Raw genomic sequence first — 25,466 nt, 5'->3', positions numbered from 1 at the left:
TGCTCAGCAACAATTTTCAACCAGCAACAACAAGAAATCTGCGTATAGAAGTAAATTGTCCTTACGACAAAGGTCAAACTGTTCAACAGTGGGACAGATTTTTAAAAAATCTAACGAATCAAACTTCCCGCCAACCTGTCCTCATGCATTTGAAACTGTAGCCAACTAATCCCAGCAGTTGTTTTATTGTATTTTTAGTTCTAGTAATTCATGTATTGTGGCAAATGGACATTTGTTAAGTTTTTGTTTTTTTTGTGCCAGGCATGGAGGAGCGCCGTTACCCCATGCAAGGTTAGTGTCCTTTACTTCTCATGCTGTTGAACCCAGAACAGTGCTATGGAAATGTAACCCACATAAATCATATCTAACCATCTTGAACTGAAAGAACTCTGTTTGAAAGAAAGGAGAGGTAACCGGTTAAATATAAATTGCTTCAACAATGGTTTTCTATGCAGTTATTTCAATAAGACATTAGGGAATAAAAACTTTGAAAACCTCAGAATTCCGTGACTCAGCAACAGCAGATATCAACCCCCAAAATGTTCACTATCTTGGCTCCCTGGAAGTGTCAGTGTGAAAAAGCCCTCTAAGTAAAGGAAGGCCTGCATTTTATGTGCTTGAAAGACAGGGCGGGAATCTTGCCCTCAGAGGGGCACAGCTGGAAACTGGAAGGCGTGGGAGAGGCAGAAGTCTCTTAGCTGAATCTGGAAATCTATGTATTAAAGTTCATGAATGTTGTTAGAAGCAGGACTGAACAGTATGATATTGTCATCATAAGATTCATGGATGGTGTGTGCTGCTATGAGAATGAGCAATGAGAGTTTGCTGAAATCATTTAAAAATGTAATTTATGTATTTCATTTATTGTGGCAAATAGCAATTTGTTAAGGTTTTCCCCAGGTTTTTGCCATTCAGTCTTTTTTTTTTTTTTTTTTTTTTTCTTGCCAGGCTTCGGGAACCCTCCTTCTGTGAAGCCAAGTTTTGGTCAGTGTCAAGCCCTTTAATTAATATGCAGTTAACTCCATAACAGTGCTATGGAAGTCTAGTCCACAGAAATCATTTCTCACCATCTTGAACTGAAAGGCCTTGGTTTGACAGAAAGAAGCAATTAAAGAAAGCAATTAAATATAAATTGAAATTAGGTTAATTTCTGAATCCAGCAGTTTTATCAATTAACACCCTAATTTAACGTTCGGCACTCTGAATACCAAACACAAGCACATCAACTGTTAAAATACTTCACTTAACCAACATGTAAAATAAATGTATACAATTAAATGTATTAATTATCACCAGAAGATATCAATTATCAAATACATTTCCAAATTCATTGATAGGCAGAGCAAACTGTTGGATCAAAGTTAATCAAATGCACTCACAAGAAATAAAGTTAAGAGCTTCATTAAGTTACAGAATAATCAACGTATAAATGTAAAGATACGGGTTAAGTGCCTGAAACAAAGAAGTAACAGACATAAACAGTCACAAAAGAAACTGCCAAATACCAGCATGTCTCCCAAAACAGTCCCACAAGACTGAAATGAAAGTCCAAAGGCACAAAGACAGCTGAATCTTCCTAAAATCACTGATGAACATTGGAAATCGCCAGAGCAACGGCATGACAGAATCCCATGATATCAACCCCCAAAATGTTCACTATCTTGACTCCCAGGAAGTGTGAGTGTGAAAAAGCCCACCAAGTAAAGGAAGGCCTGCATTTTATGTGCTTGAAAGAAAGGGCGGGAATCTTGCCCTCAGAGGGGCACAGCTGGAAACTGGAAGGTGTGGGAGAGGCATAAATATCTTAGCTGAATCTGGAAATCTATGTATTAAAGTTCATGAATGTTGTTAGAAGCAGGACTGAACAGTATGATATTGTCATCATAAGATTCATGGATGGTGGGTGCTGCTCTTCCTCCCAAGCCATAAAGTAATAAAATTGTCATCATAGGGGGAGCAGGATAGAGGATATCCAGATAACATTCCATGAACATGGTTTAAGAGACCCTGGTACTCAAACACATGGGCAATGAGAGACTATGCTAAAATAATAAAAAAAATGATTTTGTTTGTCTCTCTCAGGATAAAGTATCAAACTGAAATCCTCTGTGCTACTTTTTGTACAGCACCATTTTCATTTCCTCTTTATTTTTACTGCTCAGCAACAATTTTCAACCCGCATCAACAAGAAATCTGCGTATAGAAGTAAATTGTCCTCACGACAAAGGTCAAACTGTTCAACTGTGGGACAGATTTTTTAAAAATCTAACAAATCAAACTTCCCGCCAACCTGTCCTCATGTATTTGAAACTGTAGCCAACTAATCCCAGCAGTTGTTTTACTGTATTTTTAGTTCTAGTAATTCATGTATTTCATGTATTGTGGCAAATGGACATTTGTTAAGTTTTTGTTTTTTTTGTGCCAGGCATGGAGGAGCGCCGTTACCCCATGCAAGGTTAGTGTCATTTATTTCTTATGCTGTTAAACCCAGAACAGTGCTATGGAAATGTAACCCACATAAATCATATCTAACCATCTTGAACTAAAAGACCTCTGTTTGAAAGAAAGGAGAGGTAACCGGTTAAATATAAATTGCTTCAACAATGGCTGTGCCCTCAGAGGGGCACAGCTGGAAACTGGAAGGCGTGGGAGAGGCAGAAGTCTCTTAGCTGAATCTGGAAATCTATGTATTAAAGTTCCCTAATGTTGTTAGAAGCAGGACTGAACAGTATGATATTGTCATCATAAGATTCATGGATGGTGTGTGCTGCTATGAGAATGAGCGTTGAGAGAGTTTGCTGAAATCATTTAAAAATGTTATTTATGTATTTCATTTATTGTGGCAAATAGCTATTTGTTAAGGTTTTCCCCAGGTTTTTGCCATTCAGTCTTTTTTTTCTTCTTTTTTTCTTGGCAGGCTTCGGGAACCCTCCTTATGTGAAGCCAAGTTTTGGTCAGTGTCAAGCCCTTTAATTAATATGCAGTTAACTCCATAACAGTGCTATGGAAGTCTAGTCCACAGAAATCATTTCTCACCATCTTGAACTGAAAGGCCTTGGTTTGACAGAAAGAAGCAATTAAAGAAAGCAATTAAATATAAATTGAAATTAGGTTAATTTCTGAATCCAGCAGTTTTATCAATTAACACCCTAATTTAACGTTCGGCACTCTGAATACCAAACACAAGCACATCAACTGTTAAAATACTTCACTTAACCAACATGTAAAATAAATGTATACAATTAAATGTATTAATTATCACCAGAAGATATCAATTATCAAATACATTTCCAAATTCATTGATAGGCAGAGCAAACTGTTGGATCAAAGTTAATCAAATGCACTCACAAGAAATAAAGTTAAGAGCTTCATTAAGTTACAGAATAATCAACGTATAAATGTAAAGATACGGGTTAAGTGCCTGAAACAAAGAAGTAACAGACATAAACAGTCACAAAAGAAACTGCCAAATACCAGCATGTCTCCCGAAACAGTCCCACAAGACTGAAATGAAAGTCCAAAGGCACAAAGACAGCTGAATCTTCCTAAAATCACTGATGAACATTGGAAATCGCCAGAGCAACGGCATGACAGAATCCCATGATATCAACCCCCAAAATGTTCACTATCTTGACTCCCAGGAAGTGTGAGTGTGAAAAAGCCCACCAAGTAAAGGAAGGCCTGCATTTTATGTGCTTGAAAGAAAGGGCAGGAATCTTGCCCTCAGAGGGGCACAGCTGGAAACTGGAAGGTGTGGGAGAGGCATAAATATCTTAGCTGAATCTGGAAATCTATGTATTAAAGTTCATGAATGTTGTTAGAAGCAGGACTGAACAGTATGATATTGTCATCATAAGATTCATGGATGGTGGGTGCTGCTCTTCCTCCCAAGCCATAAAGTAATAAAATTGTCATCATAGGGGGAGCAGGATAGAGGATATCCAGATAACATTCCATGAACATGGTTTAAGAGACCCTGGTACTCAAATACATGGGCAATGAGAGACTATGCTAAAATAATAAAAAAAATGATTTTGTTTGTCTCTCTCAGGATAAAGTATCAAACTGAAATCCTCTGTGCTACTTTTTGTACAGCACCATTTTCATTTCCTCTTCATTTTTACTGCTCAGCAACAATTTTCAACCCGCATCAACAAGAAATCTGCGTATAGAAGTAAATTGTCCTCACGACAAAGGTCAAACTGTTCAACTGTGGGACAGATTTTTTAAAAATCTAACAAATCAAACTTCCCGCCAACCTGTCCTCATGTATTTGAAACTGTAGCCAACGAATCCCAGCAGTTGTTTTACTGTATTTTTAGTTCTAGTAATTCATGTATTTCATGTATTGTGGCAAATGGACATTTGTTAAGTTTTTGTTTTTTTTGTGCCAGGCATGGAGGAGCGCCGTTACCCCATGCAAGGTTAGTGTCATTTATTTCTTATGCTGTTAAACCCAGAACAGTGCTATGGAAATGTAACCCACATAAATCATATCTAACCATCTTGAACTAAAAGACCTCTGTTTGAAAGAAAGGAGAGGTAACCGGTTAAATATAAATTGCTTCAACAATGGCTGTGCCCTCAGAGGGGCACAGCTGGAAACTGGAAGGCGTGGGAGAGGCAGAAGTCTCTTAGCTGAATCTGGAAATCTATGTATTAAAGTTCCCTAATGTTGTTAGAAGCAGGACTGAACAGTATGATATTGTCATCATAAGATTCATGGATGGTGTGTGCTGCTATGAGAATGAGCGTTGAGAGAGTTTGCTGAAATCATTTAAAAATGTTATTTATGTATTTCATTTATTGTGGCAAATAGCAATTTGTTAAGGTTTTCCCCAGGTTTTTGCCATTCAGTCTTTTTTTTCTTCTTTTTTTCTTGGCAGGCTTCGGGAACCCTCCTTATGTGAAGCCAAGTTTTGGTCAGTGTCAAGCCCTTTAATTAATATGCAGTTAACTCCATAACAGTGCTATGGAAGTCTAGTCCACAGAAATCATTTCTCACCATCTTGAACTGAAAGGCCTTGGTTTGACAGAAAGAAGCAATTAAAGAAAGCAATTAAATATAAATTGAAATTAGGTTAATTTCTGAATCCAGCAGTTTTATCAATTAACACCCTAATTTAACGTTCGGCACTCTGAATACCAAACACAAGCACATCAACTGTTAAAATACTTCACTTAACCAACATGTAAAATAAATGTATACAATTAAATGTATTAATTATCACCAGAAGATATCAATTATCAAATACATTTCCAAATTCATTGATAGGCAGAGCAAACTGTTGGATCAAAGTTAATCAAATGCACTCACTAGAAATAAAGTTAAGAGCTTCATTAAGTTACAGAATAATCAACGTATAAATGTAAAGATACGGGTTAAGTGCCTGAAACAAAGAAGTAACAGACATAAACAGTCACAAAAGAAACTGCCAAATACCAGCATGTCTCCCGAAACAGTCCCACAAGACTGAAATGAAAGTCCAAAGGCACAAAGACAGCTGAATCTTCCTAAAATCACTGATGAACATTGGAAATCGCCAGAGCAACGGCATGACAGAATCCCATGATATCAACCCCCAAAATGTTCACTATCTTGACTCCCAGGAAGTGTGAGTGTGAAAAAGCCCACCAAGTAAAGGAAGGCCTGCATTTTATGTGCTTGAAAGAAAGGGTGGGAATCTTGCCCTCAGAGGGGCACAGCTGGAAACTGGAAGGTGTGGGAGAGGCATAAATATCTTAGCTGAATCTGGAAATCTATGTATTAAAGTTCATGAATGTTGTTAGAAGCAGGACTGAACAGTATGATATTGTCATCATAAGATTCATGGATGGTGGGTGCTGCTCTTCCTCCCAAGCCATAAAGTAATAAAATTGTCATCATAGGGGGAGCAGGATAGAGGATATCCAGATAACATTCCAGGAACATGGTTTAAGAGACCCTGGTACTCAAACACATGGGCAATGAGAGACTATGCTAAAATAATAAAAAAAAATGATTTTGTTTGTCTCTCTCAGGATAAAGTATCAAACTGAAATCCTCTGTGCTACTTTTTGTACAGCACCATTTTCATTTCCTCTTTATTTTTACTGCTCAGCAACAATTTTCAACCCGTATCAACAAGAAATCTGCGTATAGAAGTAAATTGTCCTCACGACAAAGGTCAAACTGTTCAACTGTGGGACAGATTTTTTAAAAATCTAACAAATCAAACTTCCCGCCAACCTGTCCTCATGTATTTGAAACTGTAGCCAACTAATCCCAGCAGTTGTTTTGCTGTATTTTTAGTTCTAGTAATTCATGTATTTCATGTATTGTGGCAAATGGACATTTGTTAGGTTTTTTGTTTTTTGTGCCAGGCATGGAGGTGTGCCGTTACCCCACGCAAGGTTACTGTCCTTTACTTCTTATGCTGTTAAACCCAGAACAGTGCTATGGAAATGTAACCCACATAAATCATATCTAACCATCTTGAACTAAAAGACCTCTGTTTGAAAGAAAGGAGAGGTAACCGGTTAAATATAAATTGCTTCAACAATGGCTGTGCCCTCAGAGGGGCACAGCTGGAAACTGGAAGGCGTGGGAGAGGCAGAAGTCTCTTAGCTGAATCTGGAAATCTATGTATTAAAGTTCCCTAATGTTGTTAGAAGCAGGACTGAACAGTATGATATTGTCATCATAAGATTCATGGATGGTGTGTGCTGCTATGAGAATGAGCGTTGAGAGAGTTTGCTGAAATCATTTAAAAATGTTATTTATGTATTTCATTTATTGTGGCAAATAGCAATTTGTTAAGGTTTTCCCCAGGTTTTTGCCATTCAGTCTTTTTTTTCTTCTTTTTTTCTTGGCAGGCTTCGGGAACCCTCCTTATGTGAAGCCAAGTTTTGGTCAGTGTCAAGCCCTTTAATTAATATGCAGTTAACTCCATAACAGTGCTATGGAAGTCTAATCCACAGAAATCATTTCTCACCATCTTGAACTGAAAGGCCTTGGTTTGACAGAAAGAAGCAATTAAAGAAAGCAATTAAATATAAATTGAAATTAGGTTAATTTCTGAATCCAGCAGTTTTATCAATTAACACCCTAATTTAACGTTCGGCACTCTGAATACCAAACACAAGCACATCAACTGTTAAAACACTTCACTTAACCAACATGTAAAGTAAATGTAGACAATTTAATGTATTAATTATCACCAGAAGATATCAATTATCAAATACATTTCCAATTTCGTTGATAGGCAGACTGTTCCGATCAAAGTTAATCAAATGCACTCACAAGGAATAAAGTTAAGAGCTTCATTAAGTTACAGAATGTTTAAATTTAAACATTCAGCAACAACAGATATCAACCCCTAAAATGTCCACTGTCCACTGACTCCCTGGGAGTGTCACTGTGAAAAAGCCCACCAAGTAAAGGAAGGCCTGCATTTTATGTGCTTGAAAGAAAGGGCGGGAATCTTTCCCTCAGAGGGGCACAGCTGGAAACTGGAAGGTGTGGGAGAGGCAGAACTGTCTTAGCTGAATTTGGAAATCTATTTATTAAAGTTCCCTAATGTTGTTAGAAGCAGGACTGAACAGTATGATATTGTTATCATAAGATTCATGGATGGTGTGTGCTGCTCTTCCTCCCAAGCCATAAAGTAATAAAATTGTCAACATCCAGGGAGCAGGATAGAGGACATCCATATAACATTCCTTAAACATGGTTCAAGAGAGCAGGGTACTTAAACACATGAGCAATGAGAGAGTTTGATAAAATAATAAAAATAATAATCAATAAAAAATTCTGTGGTGGCACGGATGGTGCAGTGGGTAGCACTGCCGCCTCACAGCAAGGAGGTCCTGGGTTGAAATCCCCGTCGGCCGGGGCCTCTCTGTGCAGAGTTTGCATGTTCTCCCCGTGTCTGCGTGGGTTTCCTCCCGGTACTCCGGTTTCCTCCCACAATCCAAAGACAAAGACAGGTTAGGCTGATTGGAGAGTCTAAATTGCCCATAGGTATGAGTGTGTGAGTGAATGGTGTGTGTGCCCTGTGATGGACTGGCAACCTGTTCAGGGTGTATTCCTGCCTTTCGCCAAATGTATGCTGGGATAGGCTCTAGCCCCCCTGCGACCCTGTTCAGGATAAGCGGGTTAGGATAATGAATGAATGAATGAATTAATTAATTCTGTCTCTTAAAGGACAAAGTTTCAAACTGAATGATGAGGACAACGACAAGAACTCTTTGTACAGCGGTGGCGAACAGAGAACCCAGCCGCGGAGAATGGAGATATGCCCATTGCAAACAGGTGAAATTAATGAATGGAGTGAGCGGTATGGAGCGGGAGTTAGGCCAAAACATAAGATGAAACTGATAACGCAAAATAGAACGTAACACGGGGTGTGACAACAGTAATGAAACACAGGAGAGATGAATGAATGAGACGACAACTACGGTACAGACAATAACGTGGAAGTGTGTGACCTGAAACAGAGAACACTAATTAAGGACTAATTAAACACAGGATGTGACAGTAGCCCCCCCACCCCCCACCCCCATGGGCGACACCCAGCACCCTAGAGTCCAACCCTGGGTGTGCTCAGGAATCCACAAGTTCTCTTCAGGACTATATCACTCCCACTGTACCTGCTTGAGCAGTCGGCGGACTGTGAATCCTGGGTCGCCGTCAATGAGTCGGGGGGGAGGTGGAGGTCTGGCCGGGGGAGTGAGTCAGGAGGGAACAAAAGGCTTGATATGATAGGCATGAAATGTGGAATGGATGCAGCGTAGGGGAGGTGGGAGGTTAAGTTGAACTGCTCAGGGACTGATTATTATTGTAACGGGATAGGGGCCAATAAGGTGGGGGGCTAATTTGGGGGAGAGGGTGCTGAGGGGAATGTCCCGGGAAGATAGCCAGACCCTTTGCCCTACTCTGTACTGGGGGTCAGGGCATTGCCGATGGTCCGCAAACTTCTTCATGTCGCTGACGTGTCATAGCAGCGTGTCGCACGCCATCCTCCAGATGCGTTGTATGCATTGCACAATGAATTGGGCTGCAAGAACCTCTACCTCTCTCTCCTTCTTCGGGAATAGAGGAGGTTCGTAGCCCATGCGACTGGTCAATGGCAGTAGAGAGTAGAGAGTTGCGGGTAGAGAGTTATGCACATATTCAATCCAAGGCAGGGAGCCCAAAGGGTGGGTGACTTCTCCACCATGCACCTCGAGAGGGAGGCCATGTTGTCGAAAAACGTGCGTGACCAAAAGTTCCGCCGTTTCTTTGGAGGAGGCTAATTTAGGGAGGGCGACAAAGTGAGCGGACTTGGAGAACCGGTCAGTGATGGTTAAGATAACAGTCATTCCCTTGGAGGCTGGCAGTCCAGTCACAAAATGGAGTGCCATGTGGGACCATGGGCGGTGTGGAATGGCAAGGGGTTATAGCAGTCCCTGAGGTCGCTGGTTACTGGACTTGCCTCCGGTACATTCGGGGCAGGCGGCGACAAACTCGGCAACGTTCCTCTTCACTGATGGCCACCAAAAGCGCCGGGACAGCAGGGCCAACATATGGGCAACCCCTGGCTGGCAGGCGAGGGAGGAGGAGTGTGCCCATGAGAGGACATTGGAACAGACCGGGTCAGGAACGAACATGCGATTAGCAGGAGTGCCACTCGGGGGGCAGGGTGCCTTCTCAACGCCTTTTCCACCGTGTCCATGATCTTCAGCTGGGTAGCAGCCACCAAGGTCTTGGCAGGCAGAATGGAGTTAGGCCTTTCAAAGGGGTGGGCAGGAGAGTGCAGCCAGGAGAGGGCGTCAGGCTTGATATTCTTAGACCCGGGGTGGTAGGTGAGTGTGAAGTTGAACCGGTTAAAGAACAGTGACCAGCGTGCTTGGTGGGGATTGAGTCTCTTGGTGGACTGCAAGTACTCCAGGTTACGGTGATCTGTCCACACAATAAACGGAAATGAGGAGCCCTCTAGCTGGTGGCGCCAGTCTTCGAAGGCCAGTTTAACTGCCAACAGTTTGCGGTCCCCGATGCAGTAATTCTTCTCCGTAGGGGACAGGCGGCGTGAGAAGAAGGCGCAGGGGTGTGTCTTGTCGTCAACTGAGAGTTGTGATAGCACAGCCCCGACTCCGGTGTCTGAAGCGTCCACCTCCAGAATGAACTGCTTCTCCGTATCAGGCATAGTCAGAACAGCACCATTTGAGGTCCTGAAATGCCCTTGTGGCTTCGTGTGACCAGTAGAAGGGTTTCTTGATTGACATGAGGGCTTGCAGCTAAGGTGCTGTAGGTTCATATGAACCGTCTATAGAAGTTTGCAAACCCCAGGAATCACTGTAGTTCCTTACGGGTGGTGGGGGTGGGCCAATCCCTTACAGCCCGGGTTTTGGCAGGGTCCATTTCTAGTTGGCCCCGAGAGACCACGAATCCCAAGAACTGGCTTGTGGAATTCACACTTTTCCGCCTTTACGAAAAGCTGGTTCTTCAGTAGATGCTGCAACACTTGCCGGACATGTTCTACGTGTTCCTTGAAGGTGCGGGAGAAGATAAGGATATCATCCAGATACACAAAGGCGAAGGAGTACAGATCGTAGGCGCGATGAGGTGGCAGGGAGCAGGTGCAGGACTTTCTGAAAACCTGGTGGAGGTTGTGGTGAATGGAGGGAACGCCAGGTCAGTGGGCGCCTGCTTGGAAGGCAGGACAGGGATGGATGGACCGGAGGCAGAGTGGAGGCAGGAGAGGTGACAGTTTGGGCTCCAGCCACTGATGGTCCCTTGGTCCATTACTGGGTTGTGCCGTAGGAGCCAGGGACGGCCCACAACCACTGGAACGTGAGGGGATTTCATCACGTAAAAAGGAGATTTCTTCACGGTGGTTCCCACTGGAGCTGTGACGCGACTGACTTCGGCCAAGGGTGCACCAGTGAGTGCATTGGTGTGAAGGGTGGTGGTGAGCCAGGACGTGGGAATCTTTAATCTGCTGACCAAACTTGGACACATAAAGTTAGCGTCCGCCCCAGAGTCAATCAGCGCCTGTGTGGACTGCTGGGCTCCCTTCCAGGAGAGTACGGCGTGGAGAATAGAATGAGTGTTTGAAGGGGGAGAGTTCAAGGAAGCACCCATTAGAATCCCCTTAATAACTAACGGGCGTTCTCTTTTACTGGGCAGTTCATTACGCTGTGCCTGGGGCCTCCACAGTACATGCACAGTTGTTGGGTAATCCATCATTGTCATTCCTGTGCCGATAATCCAGTCAGGTTGACTTGCATCGGCTCGGGTGTGGAGATTAGCAGTTAACTGGTGTGGGGAGCAAAGCTCTATAGGAAGTGGGTTGGTGTGCGAAATGTCCGCCTGTCCGCCCGTCTCTCCCGCAGGCAAGAATCCACCCGGATGGTTCGGTCAATTAACCCGCCCAGGTCTTGCGGAAGATCCCAGGTGGTGAGTTCATCCTTAATGGGTTCGGAAAGTCCATACAGAAAGACGTCATAAAGCACCAAGCTGTTCCTGCCATAGAAGCAGCCAGGGTGCGGAACTCAATGGCAAAGTCTGACACTGAAGAGTTCTGCAATTGTCAAATAAATTGCAAAATTTGTTGATAGGCAGAGCAATTTAATATATCAGCACTTATCAAAATGGACTCACCGGAAATAAAGTTAAGAGCTTTATTAAGTTACAGAATAATCAACATATAAATGTAAAGATGGGGGTCAAGTACCTGAAACAAAGAAGTAACAGACATGGACAGTCACAAAATGAATTGCCAAACCCCAGCATGTGTCTCCCAAAACAGACTGAAATGAAAGTCCAAAGACATGAAGGCAGCTGAATCTTCCTAAAATCACTAATGAACATTGTAAATTGCCAGAGCAATGGTAAGACAGAATCCCATGATATCAACCCTCCAAATATCCACTATCTTGACTCCCTGGAAGTGTGAGTGTGAAAAAGCCCACCAAGTAAAGGAAGGCCTGCATTTTATGTGCTTGAAAGAAAGGGTGGGAACCTTGCCCTCAGAGGGGCACAGCTGGAAACTGGAAGGTGTGGGAGAGGCAGAACTGTCTTAGCTGAATCTGGAAATCTATGTATTAAAGTTTACTAATGTTGTTAGAAGCAGGACTGAACAGTATGATATTGTCATCATAAGATTCATGGATGGTGTGTGCTGCTATGAGAATGAGCAATGAGAGAGTTTGCTGAAATCATTTAAAAATTGTATTTATGTATTTCATTTATTGTGGCAAATGGCCATTTGTTAAGGTTTTCGCCAGGTTTTTGCCATTCATTGTTCTTTTTTTCTTGCCAGGCTCGGAGAACCGTTGTTACGCAACGACAAGTGCAGGTCAGTGTCAAGCCCTTTACTTCATATACACTTAAACCCATAACAGTGCTATGGAAACCTAACCCACATAAATCATTTCTCACCATCTTGAACTGAAAGGCATTTGTTTGACAGAAAGAAGAAGAAAGCAGTTAAATATAAATTGGAATAAGGTTCATTTCTGAATCCAGCAGTTTTAACAATTAACACCCTAATTTAAGGTTCGGCACTCTGAATACTGAGCACAAGCACATCAACTGTTAAAACACTTCACTTAACCAACATGTCAAGTAAATGTATCCAATTTAATGTACTAATTATCACCAGAAGATATCAATTATCAAATACATTTCCAATTTCGTTGATAGGCAGACTGTTCCGATCAAAGTTAATCAAATGCACTCACAAGGAATAAAGTTAAGAGCTTCATTAAGTTACAGAATGTTTAAATTTAAACATTCAGCAACAACAGATATCAACCCCTAAAATATCCACTGTCCACTGACTCCCTGGGAGTGTCACTGTGAAAAAGCCCACCAAGTAAAGGAAGGCCTGCATTTTATGTGCTTGAAAGAAAGGGCGGGAATCTTTCCCTCAGAGGGGCACAGCTGGAAACTGGAAGGTGTGGGAGAGGCAGAACTGTCTTAGCTGAATTTGGAAATCTATTTATTAAAGTTCCCTAATGTTGTTAGAAGCAGGACTGAACAGTATGATATTGTTATCATAAGATTCATGGATGGTGTGTGCTGCTCTTCCTCCCAAGCCATAAAGTAATAAAATTGTCAACATCCAGGGAGCAGGAGAGAGGACATCCATATAACATTCCTTAAACATGGTTCAAGAGAGCAGGGTACTTAAACACATGAGCAATGAGAGAGTTTGATAAAATAATAAAAATAATAATCAATAAAAAATTCTGTGGTGGCACGGATGGTGCAGTGGGTAGCACTGCCGCCTCACAGCAAGGAGGTCCTGGGTTGAAATCCCCGTCGGCCGGGGCCTCTCTGTGCAGAGTTTGCATGTTCTCCCCGTGTCTGCGTGGGTTTCCTCCCGGTACTCCGGTTTCCTCCCACAATCCAAAGACAAAGACAGGTTAGGCTGATTGGAGAGTCTAAATTGCCCATAGGTATGAGTGTGTGAGTGAATGGTGTGTGTGCCCTGTGATGGACTGGCAACCTGTTCAGGGTGTATTCCTGCCTTTCGCCAAATGTATGCTGGGATAGGCTCTAGCCCCCCTGCGACCCTGTTCAGGATAAGCGGGTTAGGATAATGAATGAATGAATGAATTAATTAATTCTGTCTCTTAAAGGACAAAGTTTCAAACTGAATGATGAGGACAACGACAAGAACTCTTTGTACAGCGGTGGCGAACAGAGAACCCAGCCGCGGAGAATGGAGATATGCCCATTGCAAACAGGTGAAATTAATGAATGGAGTGAGCGGTATGGAGCGGGAGTTAGGCCAAAACATAAGATGAAACTGATAACGCAAAATAGAACGTAACACGGGGTGTGACAACAGTAATGAAACACAGGAGAGATGAATGAATGAGACGACAACTACGGTACAGACAATAACGTGGAAGTGTGTGACCTGAAACAGAGAACACTAATTAAGGACTAATTAAACACAGGATGTGACAGTAGCCCCCCCACCCCCCACCCCCATGGGCGACACCCAGCACCCTAGAGTCCAACCCTGGGTGTGCTCAGGAATCCACAAGTTCTCTTCAGGACTATATCACTCCCACTGTACCTGCTTGAGCAGTCGGCGGACTGTGAATCCTGGGTCGCCGTCAATGAGTCGGGGGGGAGGTGGAGGTCTGGCCGGGGGAGTGAGTCAGGAGGGAACAAAAGGCTTGATATGATAGGCATGAAATGTGGAATGGATGCAGCGTAGGGGAGGTGGGAGGTTAAGTTGAACTGCTCAGGGACTGATTATTATTGTAACGGGATAGGGGCCAATAAGGTGGGGGGCTAATTTGGGGGAGAGGGTGCTGAGGGGAATGTCCCGGGAAGATAGCCAGACCCTTTGCCCTACTCTGTACTGGGGGTCAGGGCATTGCCGATGGTCCGCAAACTTCTTCATGTCGCTGACGTGTCATAGCAGCGTGTCGCACGCCATCCTCCAGATGCGTTGTATGCATTGCACAATGAATTGGGCTGCAAGAACCTCTACCTCTCTCTCCTTCTTCGGGAATAGAGGAGGTTCGTAGCCCATGCGACTGGTCAATGGCAGTAGAGAGTAGAGAGTTGCGGGTAGAGAGTTATGCACATATTCAATCCAAGGCAGGGAGCCCAAAGGGTGGGTGACTTCTCCACCATGCACCTCGAGAGGGAGGCCATGTTGTCGAAAAACGTGCGTGACCAAAAGTTCCGCCGTTTCTTTGGAGGAGGCTAATTTAGGGAGGGCGACAAAGTGAGCGGACTTGGAGAACCGGTCAGTGATGGTTAAGATAACAGTCATTCCCTTGGAGGCTGGCAGTCCAGTCACAAAATGGAGTGCCATGTGGGACCATGGGCGGTGTGGAATGGCAAGGGGTTATAGCAGTCCCTGAGGTCGCTGGTTACTGGACTTGCCTCCGGTACATTCGGGGCAGGCGGCGACAAACTCGGCAACGTTCCTCTTCACTGATGGCCACCAAAAGCGCCGGGACAGCAGGGCCAACATATGGGCAACCCCTGGCTGGCAGGCGAGGGAGGAGGAGTGTGCCCATGAGAGGACATTGGAACAGACCGGGTCAGGAACGAACATGCGATTAGCAGGAGTGCCACTCGGGGGGCAGGGTGCCTTCTCAACGCCTTTTCCACCGTGTCCATGATCTTCAGCTGGGTAGCAGCCACCAAGGTCTTGGCAGGCAGAATGGAGTTAGGCCTTTCAAAGGGGTGGGCAGGAGAGTGCAGCCAGGAGAGGGCGTCAGGCTTGATATTCTTAGACCCGGGGTGGTAGGTGAGTGTGAAGTTGAACCGGTTAAAGAACAGTGACCAGCGTGCTTGGTGGGGATTGAGTCTCTTGGTGGACTGCAAGTACTCCAGGTTACGGTGATCTGTCCACACAATAAACGGAAATGAGGAGCCCTCTAGCTGGTGGCGCCAGTCTTCGAAGGCCAGTTTAACTGCCAACAGTTTGCGGTCCCCGATGCAGTAATTCTTCTCCGTAGGGGACAGGCGGCGTGAGAAGAAGGCGCAGGGGTGTGTCTTGTCGTCAACTGAGAGTTGTGATAGCACAGCCCCGACTCCGGTGTCTGAAGCGTCCACCTCCAGAATGAACTGCTTCTCCGTATCAGGCATAGTCAGAACAGCACCATTTGAGGTCCTGAAATGCCCTTGTGGCTTCGTGTGACCAGTAGAAGGGTTTCTTGATTGACATGAGGGCTTGCAGCTAAGGTGCTGTAGGTTCATATGAACCGTCTATAGAAGTTTGCAAACCCCAGGAATCACTGTAGTTCCTTACGGGTGGTGGGGGTGGGCCAATCCCTTACAGCCCGGGTTTTGGCAGGGTCCATTTCTAGTTGGCCCCGAGAGACCACGAATCCCAAGAACTGGCTTGTGGAATTCACACTTTTCCGCCTTTACGAAAAGCTGGTTCTTCAGTAGATGCTGCAACACTTGCCGGACATGTTCTACGTGTTCCTTGAAGGTGCGGGAGAAGATAAGGATATCATCCAGATACACAAAGGCGAAGGAGTACAGATCGTAGGCGCGATGAGGTGGCAGGGAGCAGGTGCAGGACTTTCTGAAAACCTGGTGGAGGTTGTGGTGAATGGAGGGAACGCCAGGTCAGTGGGCGCCTGCTTGGAAGGCAGGACAGGGATGGATGGACCGGAGGCAGAGTGGAGGCAGGAGAGGTGACAGTTTGGGCTCCAGCCACTGATGGTCCCTTGGTCCATTACTGGGTTGTGCCGTAGGAGCCAGGGACGGCCCACAACCACTGGAACGTGAGGGGATTTCATCACGTAAAAAGGAGATTTCTTCACGGTGGTTCCCACTGGAGCTGTGACGCGACTGACTTCGGCCAAGGGTGCACCAGTGAGTGCATTGGTGTGAAGGGTGGTGGTGAGCCAGGACGTGGGAATCTTTAATCTGCTGACCAAACTTGGACACATAAAGTTAGCGTCCGCCCCAGAGTCAATCAGCGCCTGTGTGGACTGCTGGGCTCCCTTCCAGGAGAGTACGGCGTGGAGAATAGAATGAGTGTTTGAAGGGGGAGAGTTCAAGGAAGCACCCATTAGAATCCCCTTAATAACTAACGGGCGTTCTCTTTTACTGGGCAGTTCATTACGCTGTGCCTGGGGCCTCCACAGTACATGCACAGTTGTTGGGTAATCCATCATTGTCATTCCTGTGCCGATAATCCAGTCAGGTTGACTTGCATCGGCTCGGGTGTGGAGATTAGCAGTTAACTGGTGTGGGGAGCAAAGCTCTATAGGAAGTGGGTTGGTGTGCGAAATGTCCGCCTGTCCGCCCGTCTCTCCCGCAGGCAAGAATCCACCCGGATGGTTCGGTCAATTAACCCGCCCAGGTCTTGCGGAAGATCCCAGGTGGTGAGTTCATCCTTAATGGGTTCGGAAAGTCCATACAGAAAGACGTCATAAAGCACCAAGCTGTTCCTGCCATAGAAGCAGCCAGGGTGCGGAACTCAATGGCAAAGTCTGACACTGAAGAGTTCTGCAATTGTCAAATAAATTGCAAAATTTGTTGATAGGCAGAGCAATTTAATATATCAGCACTTATCAAAATGGACTCACCGGAAATAAAGTTAAGAGCTTTATTAAGTTACAGAATAATCAACATATAAATGTAAAGATGGGGGTCAAGTACCTGAAACAAAGAAGTAACAGACATGGACAGTCACAAAATGAATTGCCAAACCCCAGCATGTGTCTCCCAAAACAGACTGAAATGAAAGTCCAAAGACATGAAGGCAGCTGAATCTTCCTAAAATCACTAATGAACATTGTAAATTGCCAGAGCAATGGTAAGACAACCCTCCAAATATCCACTATCTTGACTCCCTGGAAGTGTGAGTGTGAAAAAGCCCACCAAGTAAAGGAAGGCCTGCATTTTATGTGCTTGAAAGAAAGGGTGGGAACCTTGCCCTCAGAGGGGCACAGCTGGAAACTGGAAGGTGTGGGAGAGGCAGAACTGTCTTAGCTGAATCTGGAAATCTATGTATTAAAGTTTACTAATGTTGTTAGAAGCAGGACTGAACAGTATGATATTGTCATCATAAGATTCATGGATGGTGTGTGCTGCTATGAGAATGAGCAATGAGAGAGTTTGCTGAAATCATTTAAAAATTGTATTTATGTATTTCATTTATTGTGGCAAATGGCCATTTGCTAAGGTTTTCGCCAGGTTTTTGCCATTCATTGTTTTTTTTTTCTTGCCAGGCTCGGAGAACCGTTGTTACGCAATGACAAGTGCAGGTCAGTGTCAAGCCCTTTACTTCATATACACTTAAACCCATAACAGTGCTATGGAAACCTAACCCACATAAATCATTTCTCACCATCTTGAACTGAAAGGCATTTGTTTGACAGAAAGAAGAAGTAAGCAGTTAAATATAAATTGGAATAAGGTGAATTTCTGAATCCAGCAGTTTTAACAATTAACACCCTAATTTAAGGCTTGGCACTCTGAATACTGAGCACAAGCACATCAACTGTTAAAACACTTCACTTAACCAACATGTAAATTAAATGTGTCCAATTTAATGCATTAATTATCACCAGAAGATATCAATTATCAAATACCAATTTCCAAATGTGTTGATAGGCAGAGCAAACTGTTGGATCAAAGTTAATCAGATTCACTCACAAGGAATAAAGTTAAGAGCTTCATTAAGTTACAGAATAATCAAAGTATAAATGTAAAGATGCAGGTTAAGTGCCTGAAACAAATAAGTAACAGACATGAACAGTAACAAAAGAAATTGGCAAACGTCAGCATGTCTCCCAAAACAGTCCCACAAGACTGAAATGAAAGTCCAAAGACAAAGACACTTCGTAAAATCACTGACGAACATTAGAAATCGGCAGAACAGCTGGACAACAGAATTCCATGACTGAGCACCAACAGATATCAACCTCCAAAATGTCCACTATCTTGACTCCCTGGAAGTGTGAGTGTGAAAAAGCCCACCAAGTAAAGGAAGGCCTGCATTTTATGTGCTTGAAAGAAAGGGCGGGAATCTTTCCCTCAGAGGGGCACAGCTGTAAACTGGAAGGTGTGGGAGAGGCAGAACTGTCTTAGCTGAATCTGGAAATCTATGTATTAAAGTTCCCTAATTTTGGTAGAAGCAGGACTGAACAGTACGATATTGTCATCATAAGATTCATGGATGGTGTGTGCTGCTATGAGAATGAGCAATGAGAGAGTTTGCTGAAATCATTAAAAAATGTAATTTATGCATTTCATTTATTGTGGCTAATGGCTATTTCTTAAGGTTTTCGCCAGGCTTTTGCCATTCAGTCTTTTTTTTTTCTTGCCAGGCTCGGAGAACCGTTGTTACGCAACGACAAGTGCAGGTCAGTGTCAAGCCATTACTTCATATACACTTAAACCCATAACAGTGCTATGGAAACCTAACCCACATAAATCATTTCTCACCATCTTGAACTGAAAGGCATTTGTTTGACAGAAAGAAGAAGTAAGCAGTTAAATATAAATTGGAATAAGGTGAATTTCTGAATCCAGCAGTTTTAACAATTAACACCCTAATTTAAGGCTTGGCACTCTGAATACTGAGCACAAGCACATCAACTGTTAAAACACTTCACTTAACCAACATGTAAATTAAATGTATCCAATTTAATGCATTAATTATCACCAGAAGATATCAATGATCAAATACCAATTTCCAAATGTGTTGATAGGCAGAGCAAACTGTTGGATCAAAGTTAATCAGATTCACTCACAAGGAATAAAGTTAAGAGCTTCATTAAGTTACAGAATAATCGAAGTATAAATGTAAAGATGCAGGTTAAGTGCCTGAAACAAATAAGTAACAGACATGAACAGTAACAAAAGAAATTGGCAAACGTCAGCATGTCTCCCAAATCAGTCCCACAAGACTGAAATGAAAGTCCAAAGACAAAGACACTTCGTAAAATCACTGATGAACATTAGAAATCGGCAGAACAGCTGGACAACAGAATTCCATGACTGAGCACCAACAGATATCAACCCCCAAAATGTCCACTATCTTGAGGCCCTGGAAGTGTCAGTGTGAACAATCCCCCATTACATTAATGCCATTTGGCAGATGCTCTTATCTAGAGCTATGTACAGTTGATTAGACTAAGCTGGAGACAATCCTCCCCTGGAGCAATGCTGGGTGAAGGGCCTTGCTCAAGGGCCTAACGTCTGTGCGGATAATATTGTGACTACACCGGGGATCGAACCACTGACCTTGCGCGTCCCAGTCATGTACCTTAACCACCAAGTAAAGTAAGGCCTGCATTTTATGCGTTTGAAGGAAAGGGATAAGAGAGGCACAGCTGGGAATTGGAAGGTGTGGGAGAGGCAGAAGTTAGCTGAGTCTTAGCTGAATCTGGCAATCTACATATTAAAGTTCCCTAATATTGTTAGAAGCAGGACTGAGCAGTATGCTATTGCCATCATAAAATTCATGGATGGTGTGTGCTGTTCTTCCTTCCAAGCTATAAGGTACTAAAATTTTCAGCATTGGGGGAGTAGAATAGAGGACATTCAGATAACATTCCATAAACATGGTTTAAGAGAGCAGGGTACTTAAACACATGGGCAATGAGAGAGTTTGCCGAAATAATTTTAAAATTATTTTGTCTGTCTCTCTAAGGAGAAAGTCTCATACTGAAAGACGACGACGACAAGACCTCAGGTAAAATCGTCAGCACTACTAACTCTCCATACAGCACCATTTTCATTTCCTGTTTATTTTTAGTCCTCGGCACCAACACATTAAAGAAATCTACTGTGTTTGCTTAATATAATATGGCCCCATTCTGTATGACTAACTTACTAACCAAAAAATCTAGTTAGTTTACTGGCGTAATGTTAGTGTTAAATTTCCTAGCTTGCTAGATAGTCCGATAATGATAACTACGTAGCTAGCAAATGTTAGCTAGCTGCCTTTCACTGAATCTGACATATGACTATGATTGACCGGAAAGCATTAATCTCCTTTAAGTACTCAATATTTAATTCATATAGTTTCCAAAAACTCTTTAAATGTTTCATGTAAACATTCTTCTTATCTGGCGGAAAGGATGGTGCAGTGGGTAGCACTGCCGCCTCACAGCAAGGAGGTCCTGGGTTCGCATCCTGGTTGGCCGGGGCCTCTCTGTGTGGAGTTTGCATGTTCTCCCCGTGTTTGTGTGGGTTTCCTCCAGGTTCTCCGGTTTCCTTCCACAGTCCAAAGACATACAGGTTAGGCTGATTGGAGAGTCTAAATTGCCCGTGGGTGTGAGTGAATGGTGTGTGTGCCCTGCGATGGACTGGGACCTGTCCAGGGTGTTTTCCTGCCTTTCGCAAAAGTATGCTGGGATAGGCTCCTGCCCCCCTGCGACCCAGTTCAGGATAAGGGGGTTAAGATAATGGATGTTATTCTTTTTCTCAGATTGAAACAAGCCTGTAAATTGGTATTATGTTGGTGTACCATGGCAGGGATTGCTCTACACTTTGTAGTTTGTTTTGCAGTCCATGACTTTAATGGCCTTAATTATGGTCAAAATGTATTTTTTCTTGATCCATAAACATCTAATTGTCTTATGATAACTATATATGATGTAATGTATAATATACTATGTAATTGAGATTCGTCATAATTGGTGCAATTATCAGGCTATTCAGTGCACTGTGTGCTGTAGAGGAAATATTTATGTCACCCTTCCTCTTCTTTCTTGCATTGGCAGCAATTATGTTGCTGCACTCAGAGTCAATAGTGAAACAGATTCATCTGGGGAATCTGTATGCTCCGTGCAAGAAGCTTCCAGAGACCAGAGAATTCCAAAGTAACAGTCGGAAGTATCCTAGTCTTTATACAATATAGCTAACCAATCATTTGTCGTACAAACATCACATTGTCTCTCTTAACCCATCTTAATATTTTCTGTCACTATATGATAGCTGAGCTGTCTTAACCCCTCATCTCTGCAATGAGTCAGGCCGCCTGGCCTGCAATCACCAAATGAAAACATTTCCCTGCGAATACGCACACTGCTTGGCCTGCACTCACTAAATGAAAACATTTTGGAACTAATGTCAAGACTTTTAAAACACATGATTAAGTGTACTCCTTGTACTTTGTGTGCTCTTGTACACAAAGAGCTCCTGTACAGCTCAATATGTTTGAACAGAGACACAGTTTTAATAACTTATGCTGACTTATTAATTTTAACAGCATTAAAATGATCCTTTAAACATTATGACTTGTTTATATTATCATTGTAGTACTAAACAGCATTTAAATCAAACTTCATCATTATTCTAAAATTCTCAAACTTCAACAGTGCTCAAACAGGCAGTTTGGCATGGAATATGGAATGGAATGCTCTGACTATAAATACAGTTGACTCAGAGCATTCCATTCCTTATGCCATGCCTCATTTTTGCCACACTGCCTGTTTTAGAACACAGCACACTAAAGTACGAGCCTTAAAATTGTGCCCTGTGTGTTAATTCAGAGCGATAAAGCCCAGGGTTTGCAGTGCACTGCATACAATCATATAGATATGGATCAGGAGCTTCAGTTAATGTTCACATCAACCATCAGAATGGGGAAAAAATGTGATCTAAGTGACTTTCATGGTCGTCATAGTTGGCATTTATATAGTGCCTTTATCCAAAGCGCTGTACAATTGATGCTTCTCATTCACCCATTCAGACACACACTCACTCACCAACGGCGATTGGCCGCCATGCAAGGTGCCGACCAGCTCGTCAGGAGCATTTGGGGGTTAGGTGTCTTGCTCAGGGACACTTCGACACAGGGGATCGAACCGGCAACCCTCTAAGCAGCAAACTGCCTCTATTTCTTTACTTCGTCAATTTCTTTAATTAAAGAATTTCAAATATAATTCCAAGTAAACCCAAGTACAGTCCCATCTAAAAGTATTGCAGGAAGGTAAATTCCTTCTCTCTTTTTTTTCCGATACACTGACAATTGAGTTTCAGGTCAAAAGAGGTACATTGTCAGGTTCTGTGTTTTTCGTCATCAATTTTTTGTTTAAGTTGTGAGCGTTTACATGTCTTTGTTCCCTCTGTACTCACCATCGTCTGTTTCCTGGTTGTTCCATTCATTAATTCATTTAATCTGTGTCTTGTTTTCTGTCTCCGCCTTCCCAGTCCTTACATGTTCTTTTTTCTTGTCTCCTGTCATTCCACTCACCTGTTCCTCATTGTTATGTTTATGTCTGGGTATTTAAACCCCTTTGTTTCTGTCTTTTGTTGCCAGATTGTTATGTATCCTGACCATATGCTTCAGTATTATTTTCTGATTGACTTCTGTTTCGACCTGTTTTGTTTTAGACCTCTGTCTCTCGATTTACCCTTTTGTTCTGATTTGACCCGTTGTGTTTGGACTCTGTTTGGCTATTTGGTTTTGGATTTTGGATTCTCCTTTTGTTTGGACTGCCCGTGTGTTATCAACCCTTTGCTTGTGACATTGGCTACGTATTGGATTATCCCTGCTGAACCTGTTTGCTTGTGTACTTGTGTACCGACCCTTTGTTGTCAACTGTTCGCTGGATATCGACCCCTGCTGTCTGATCTATTCTGACACTTTTTTTTACGCTTAGAAAAGAGGGGAAATCACTTGTACAACAACTTGGAATGTCCTGAAAAAAAAATAAACCACTGGCGTACTGAGCAAAAGACATCAAACAATTCAACCAAGGAAAACAATAGCAGCTGATGACAAAAACATTGTGAGCTGTGAAGAAAATCCTCAAAACATCAGTCAGTGACATGACAAACAATATCCACAGGGCAGGGGTGAAGGTATCTCAATCAACTGTTGGAAAAAGACTTAGAGAGCAGAAATATAGATGCTATACCACAATATAGATCCAAGCACTCATCAGTTGTAAGAATCAGAAGGTGAGATTACAATTTGCAAAGAAGTACAGAGATGAGCCACAAAAGTTCTGGAACAAACTATTATGGACTGATGTGACCAAGATTAACCTCTACCAAAGTGATGGAAAGGCCAAAGTGTGGAGAAAGAAGGGATCTGCTCATGATGCAAAACATACAAGCTCATCGGCGAAGCACATAAGTCTTCTTTGAACGGTTGATTGAGATACCTTCCATTCAACTTCCCATGAATATGCTTTGATACAGCACTCCGCGAACAGCCAGCCCTTTCAGCAATGACCTTCTGTGGCTTACCCTCCTTGTGGCGGGTGTCAATGTGTCCTCTGGACAACTATCAAGTCAGCAGTCTTCCCCATGATTGCCCGATTAAGCAAGTATTGAGTGCATAAATGAACATACATAATGAACATAAATGAAAGTACTTTTCAGAAGGTCGACATTTCTGTGTTATAAATTCTTTTTTTGATTTAAAAAGATCGGCTTATGTAATATTCTTATATTTTTTATATATACATTTATTTCAGATTTTTCCCTTTTTCTCCCAATTTGGTAGCCAGTTGTACCCTATCTAATACAATTAGTGTTAGCTGGGGGATAGACCGCCCACACCCTCAGCGGCCCGAAGAGTTCTGAGGATCTGAGAACAACACGCCTTCTTCAAGCCGTCTCATCTCATGCTTGTGACATTGTGCTGTTGTGCTTTTGCCGATCCACTAACCCTGCCAAGTCCCTCCCTCTGGAGCAGCGAGCCAATTATACTGCTCCACGAGAGCCGGCCAAACTTGGCTTTTTGGCAGGACTGGGAATCAAACCCGGGAATCGTTCCTTGGTGGGCAACTGCAACGAACTGCAACCGCAAGTCTGGTGCATCTTAGCCTGTTGCGTCACCACAGCTCTAATGTTCTAAAATTTTGAGAGACAGTTGTGTTGCATCTCAGCGAGCCCTTCAGCAAAAGTTGGAGGAGATAATACCATGTATTCTCAAAGATAGGAATGCTGTCCACCATATATCAGTCAGAAATCTTGTTTTGTCCCATTGTTGATCTTGATAGGGACTGTCTAGTTAGATTTGTAAATTCTAAGCCAAAATTAAATGCATTCCAATTTCCAGGCTCTAATTAGCCCTTGTTTTAATGTTGGAAACTTTTCTTTTGTACCCTTAGATTTCCCAAGCCTGAAGAGGCAGTTGGAAGCAGAGCTTCAGGATTTTCAAGAAGTGGATCAATGCGTAAAGAAAGTCATCAGGGACCCCCTGTATAACACACTGAAGTGCCCTCAGGCCCTGAATGCCTTGGATTGCATGGTATGTGTGTTGTGAACCTGCTCATAAGTATAATTGATGGTCAATCTCCTCTGAGACATCCTGTCTTCCTCCAGCATTCTTATCGATTCTGAATGTTCTAGGGGTACCTTACCATAAATAAGAACCTTACCATTATAGTACCAATGAAGTAATTCTAAAATATGGTATTATATTCACTATGGACATTCAATGTAATATTTTAATTATAATGAATTTTAGTTCTATTCAAATCTGTGAATAAAAATTTACTGTAAGTCACACCACACTTGTATTTAAAATAGAAATATCATCTGCTTTAAATTTAGCTCAGGATAACAGTATCTCTAAAATGGTATCATATGAATTGTGATTCATATGAAAGTGAATCTTGGGTGGTTCTGTTAAAAAACAAATACCAGGAAGTGGGATGTACCAAGCTTTTGTAAATAATTCATTGGCAGAGGTTTGTTTGTAACATTAGACAAACTATATGTCACATACAGAATCTCTGGAACCAAGGGCAGACACAGAACTGGTAGAAAAAATTTTTTTTTCAATGTCAGACAGTCTAGGGTCATTCGGCAGTAATCTGAAAGGGAAGTCAGGAAGATGGGGCTTGGAGGAGGAGAAGGGCGGAGGACCATGGGCTGGGCTACGGGACAGGTTCAGTGCGAAGGAGCGAGGAGAGGGCAAGTGAGAGAAGAGGGGACAGGGACAGGGACAGGGAAATAGAATGTGGAATCATCCTCACCTGGACCCCATCGTGTCTCATTGCCACTGTACATAGGCTGTCTGTTGCCCTGCCTT

The 25,466-nt window shown here is 43.0% G+C and overlaps 1 protein-coding gene across 5 annotated transcripts in view; it reads left to right on the top strand.

Annotated features, from left to right (window-relative positions):
• Positions 1-25,466, top strand: part of LOC133122716 (uncharacterized) — a 32,907-nt gene that overhangs the window by 808 nt on the left and 6,633 nt on the right. Inside the window, exons 1-10 of one of the 5 annotated variants that reach the window (XM_061232839.1) lie at positions 2,431-2,455; positions 2,918-2,953; positions 6,856-6,891; positions 8,186-8,293; positions 12,285-12,320; positions 13,609-13,716; positions 17,692-17,727; positions 18,793-18,828; positions 20,121-20,162; positions 24,541-24,680. In XM_061232839.1, the coding sequence (XP_061088823.1) occupies positions 2,449-2,455; positions 2,918-2,953; positions 6,856-6,891; positions 8,186-8,293; positions 12,285-12,320; positions 13,609-13,716; positions 17,692-17,727; positions 18,793-18,828; positions 20,121-20,162; positions 24,541-24,680 (585 nt within the window). In that variant the 5' untranslated portion in view covers positions 2,431-2,448. Of the gene's footprint in view, positions 1-2,430; positions 2,456-2,917; positions 2,954-4,288; positions 4,425-4,886; positions 4,923-6,855; positions 6,892-8,185; positions 8,294-12,284; positions 12,321-13,608; positions 13,717-17,691; positions 17,728-18,792; positions 18,829-20,120; positions 20,163-24,540; positions 24,681-25,466 lie in introns of those variants that run through there. The other 4 variants (XM_061232838.1, XM_061232840.1, XM_061232841.1 and 1 more) reach the window with 4 other exon arrangements.

This window comes from Conger conger, chromosome 2, assembly GCF_963514075.1.
Source record: "Conger conger chromosome 2, fConCon1.1, whole genome shotgun sequence".
Lineage (NCBI taxonomy): Eukaryota > Metazoa > Chordata > Actinopteri > Anguilliformes > Congridae > Conger > Conger conger.
The sequence above is the reverse complement of the archived record's forward strand: the minus strand, read 5'-3'. Positions and strand labels throughout refer to the sequence as shown.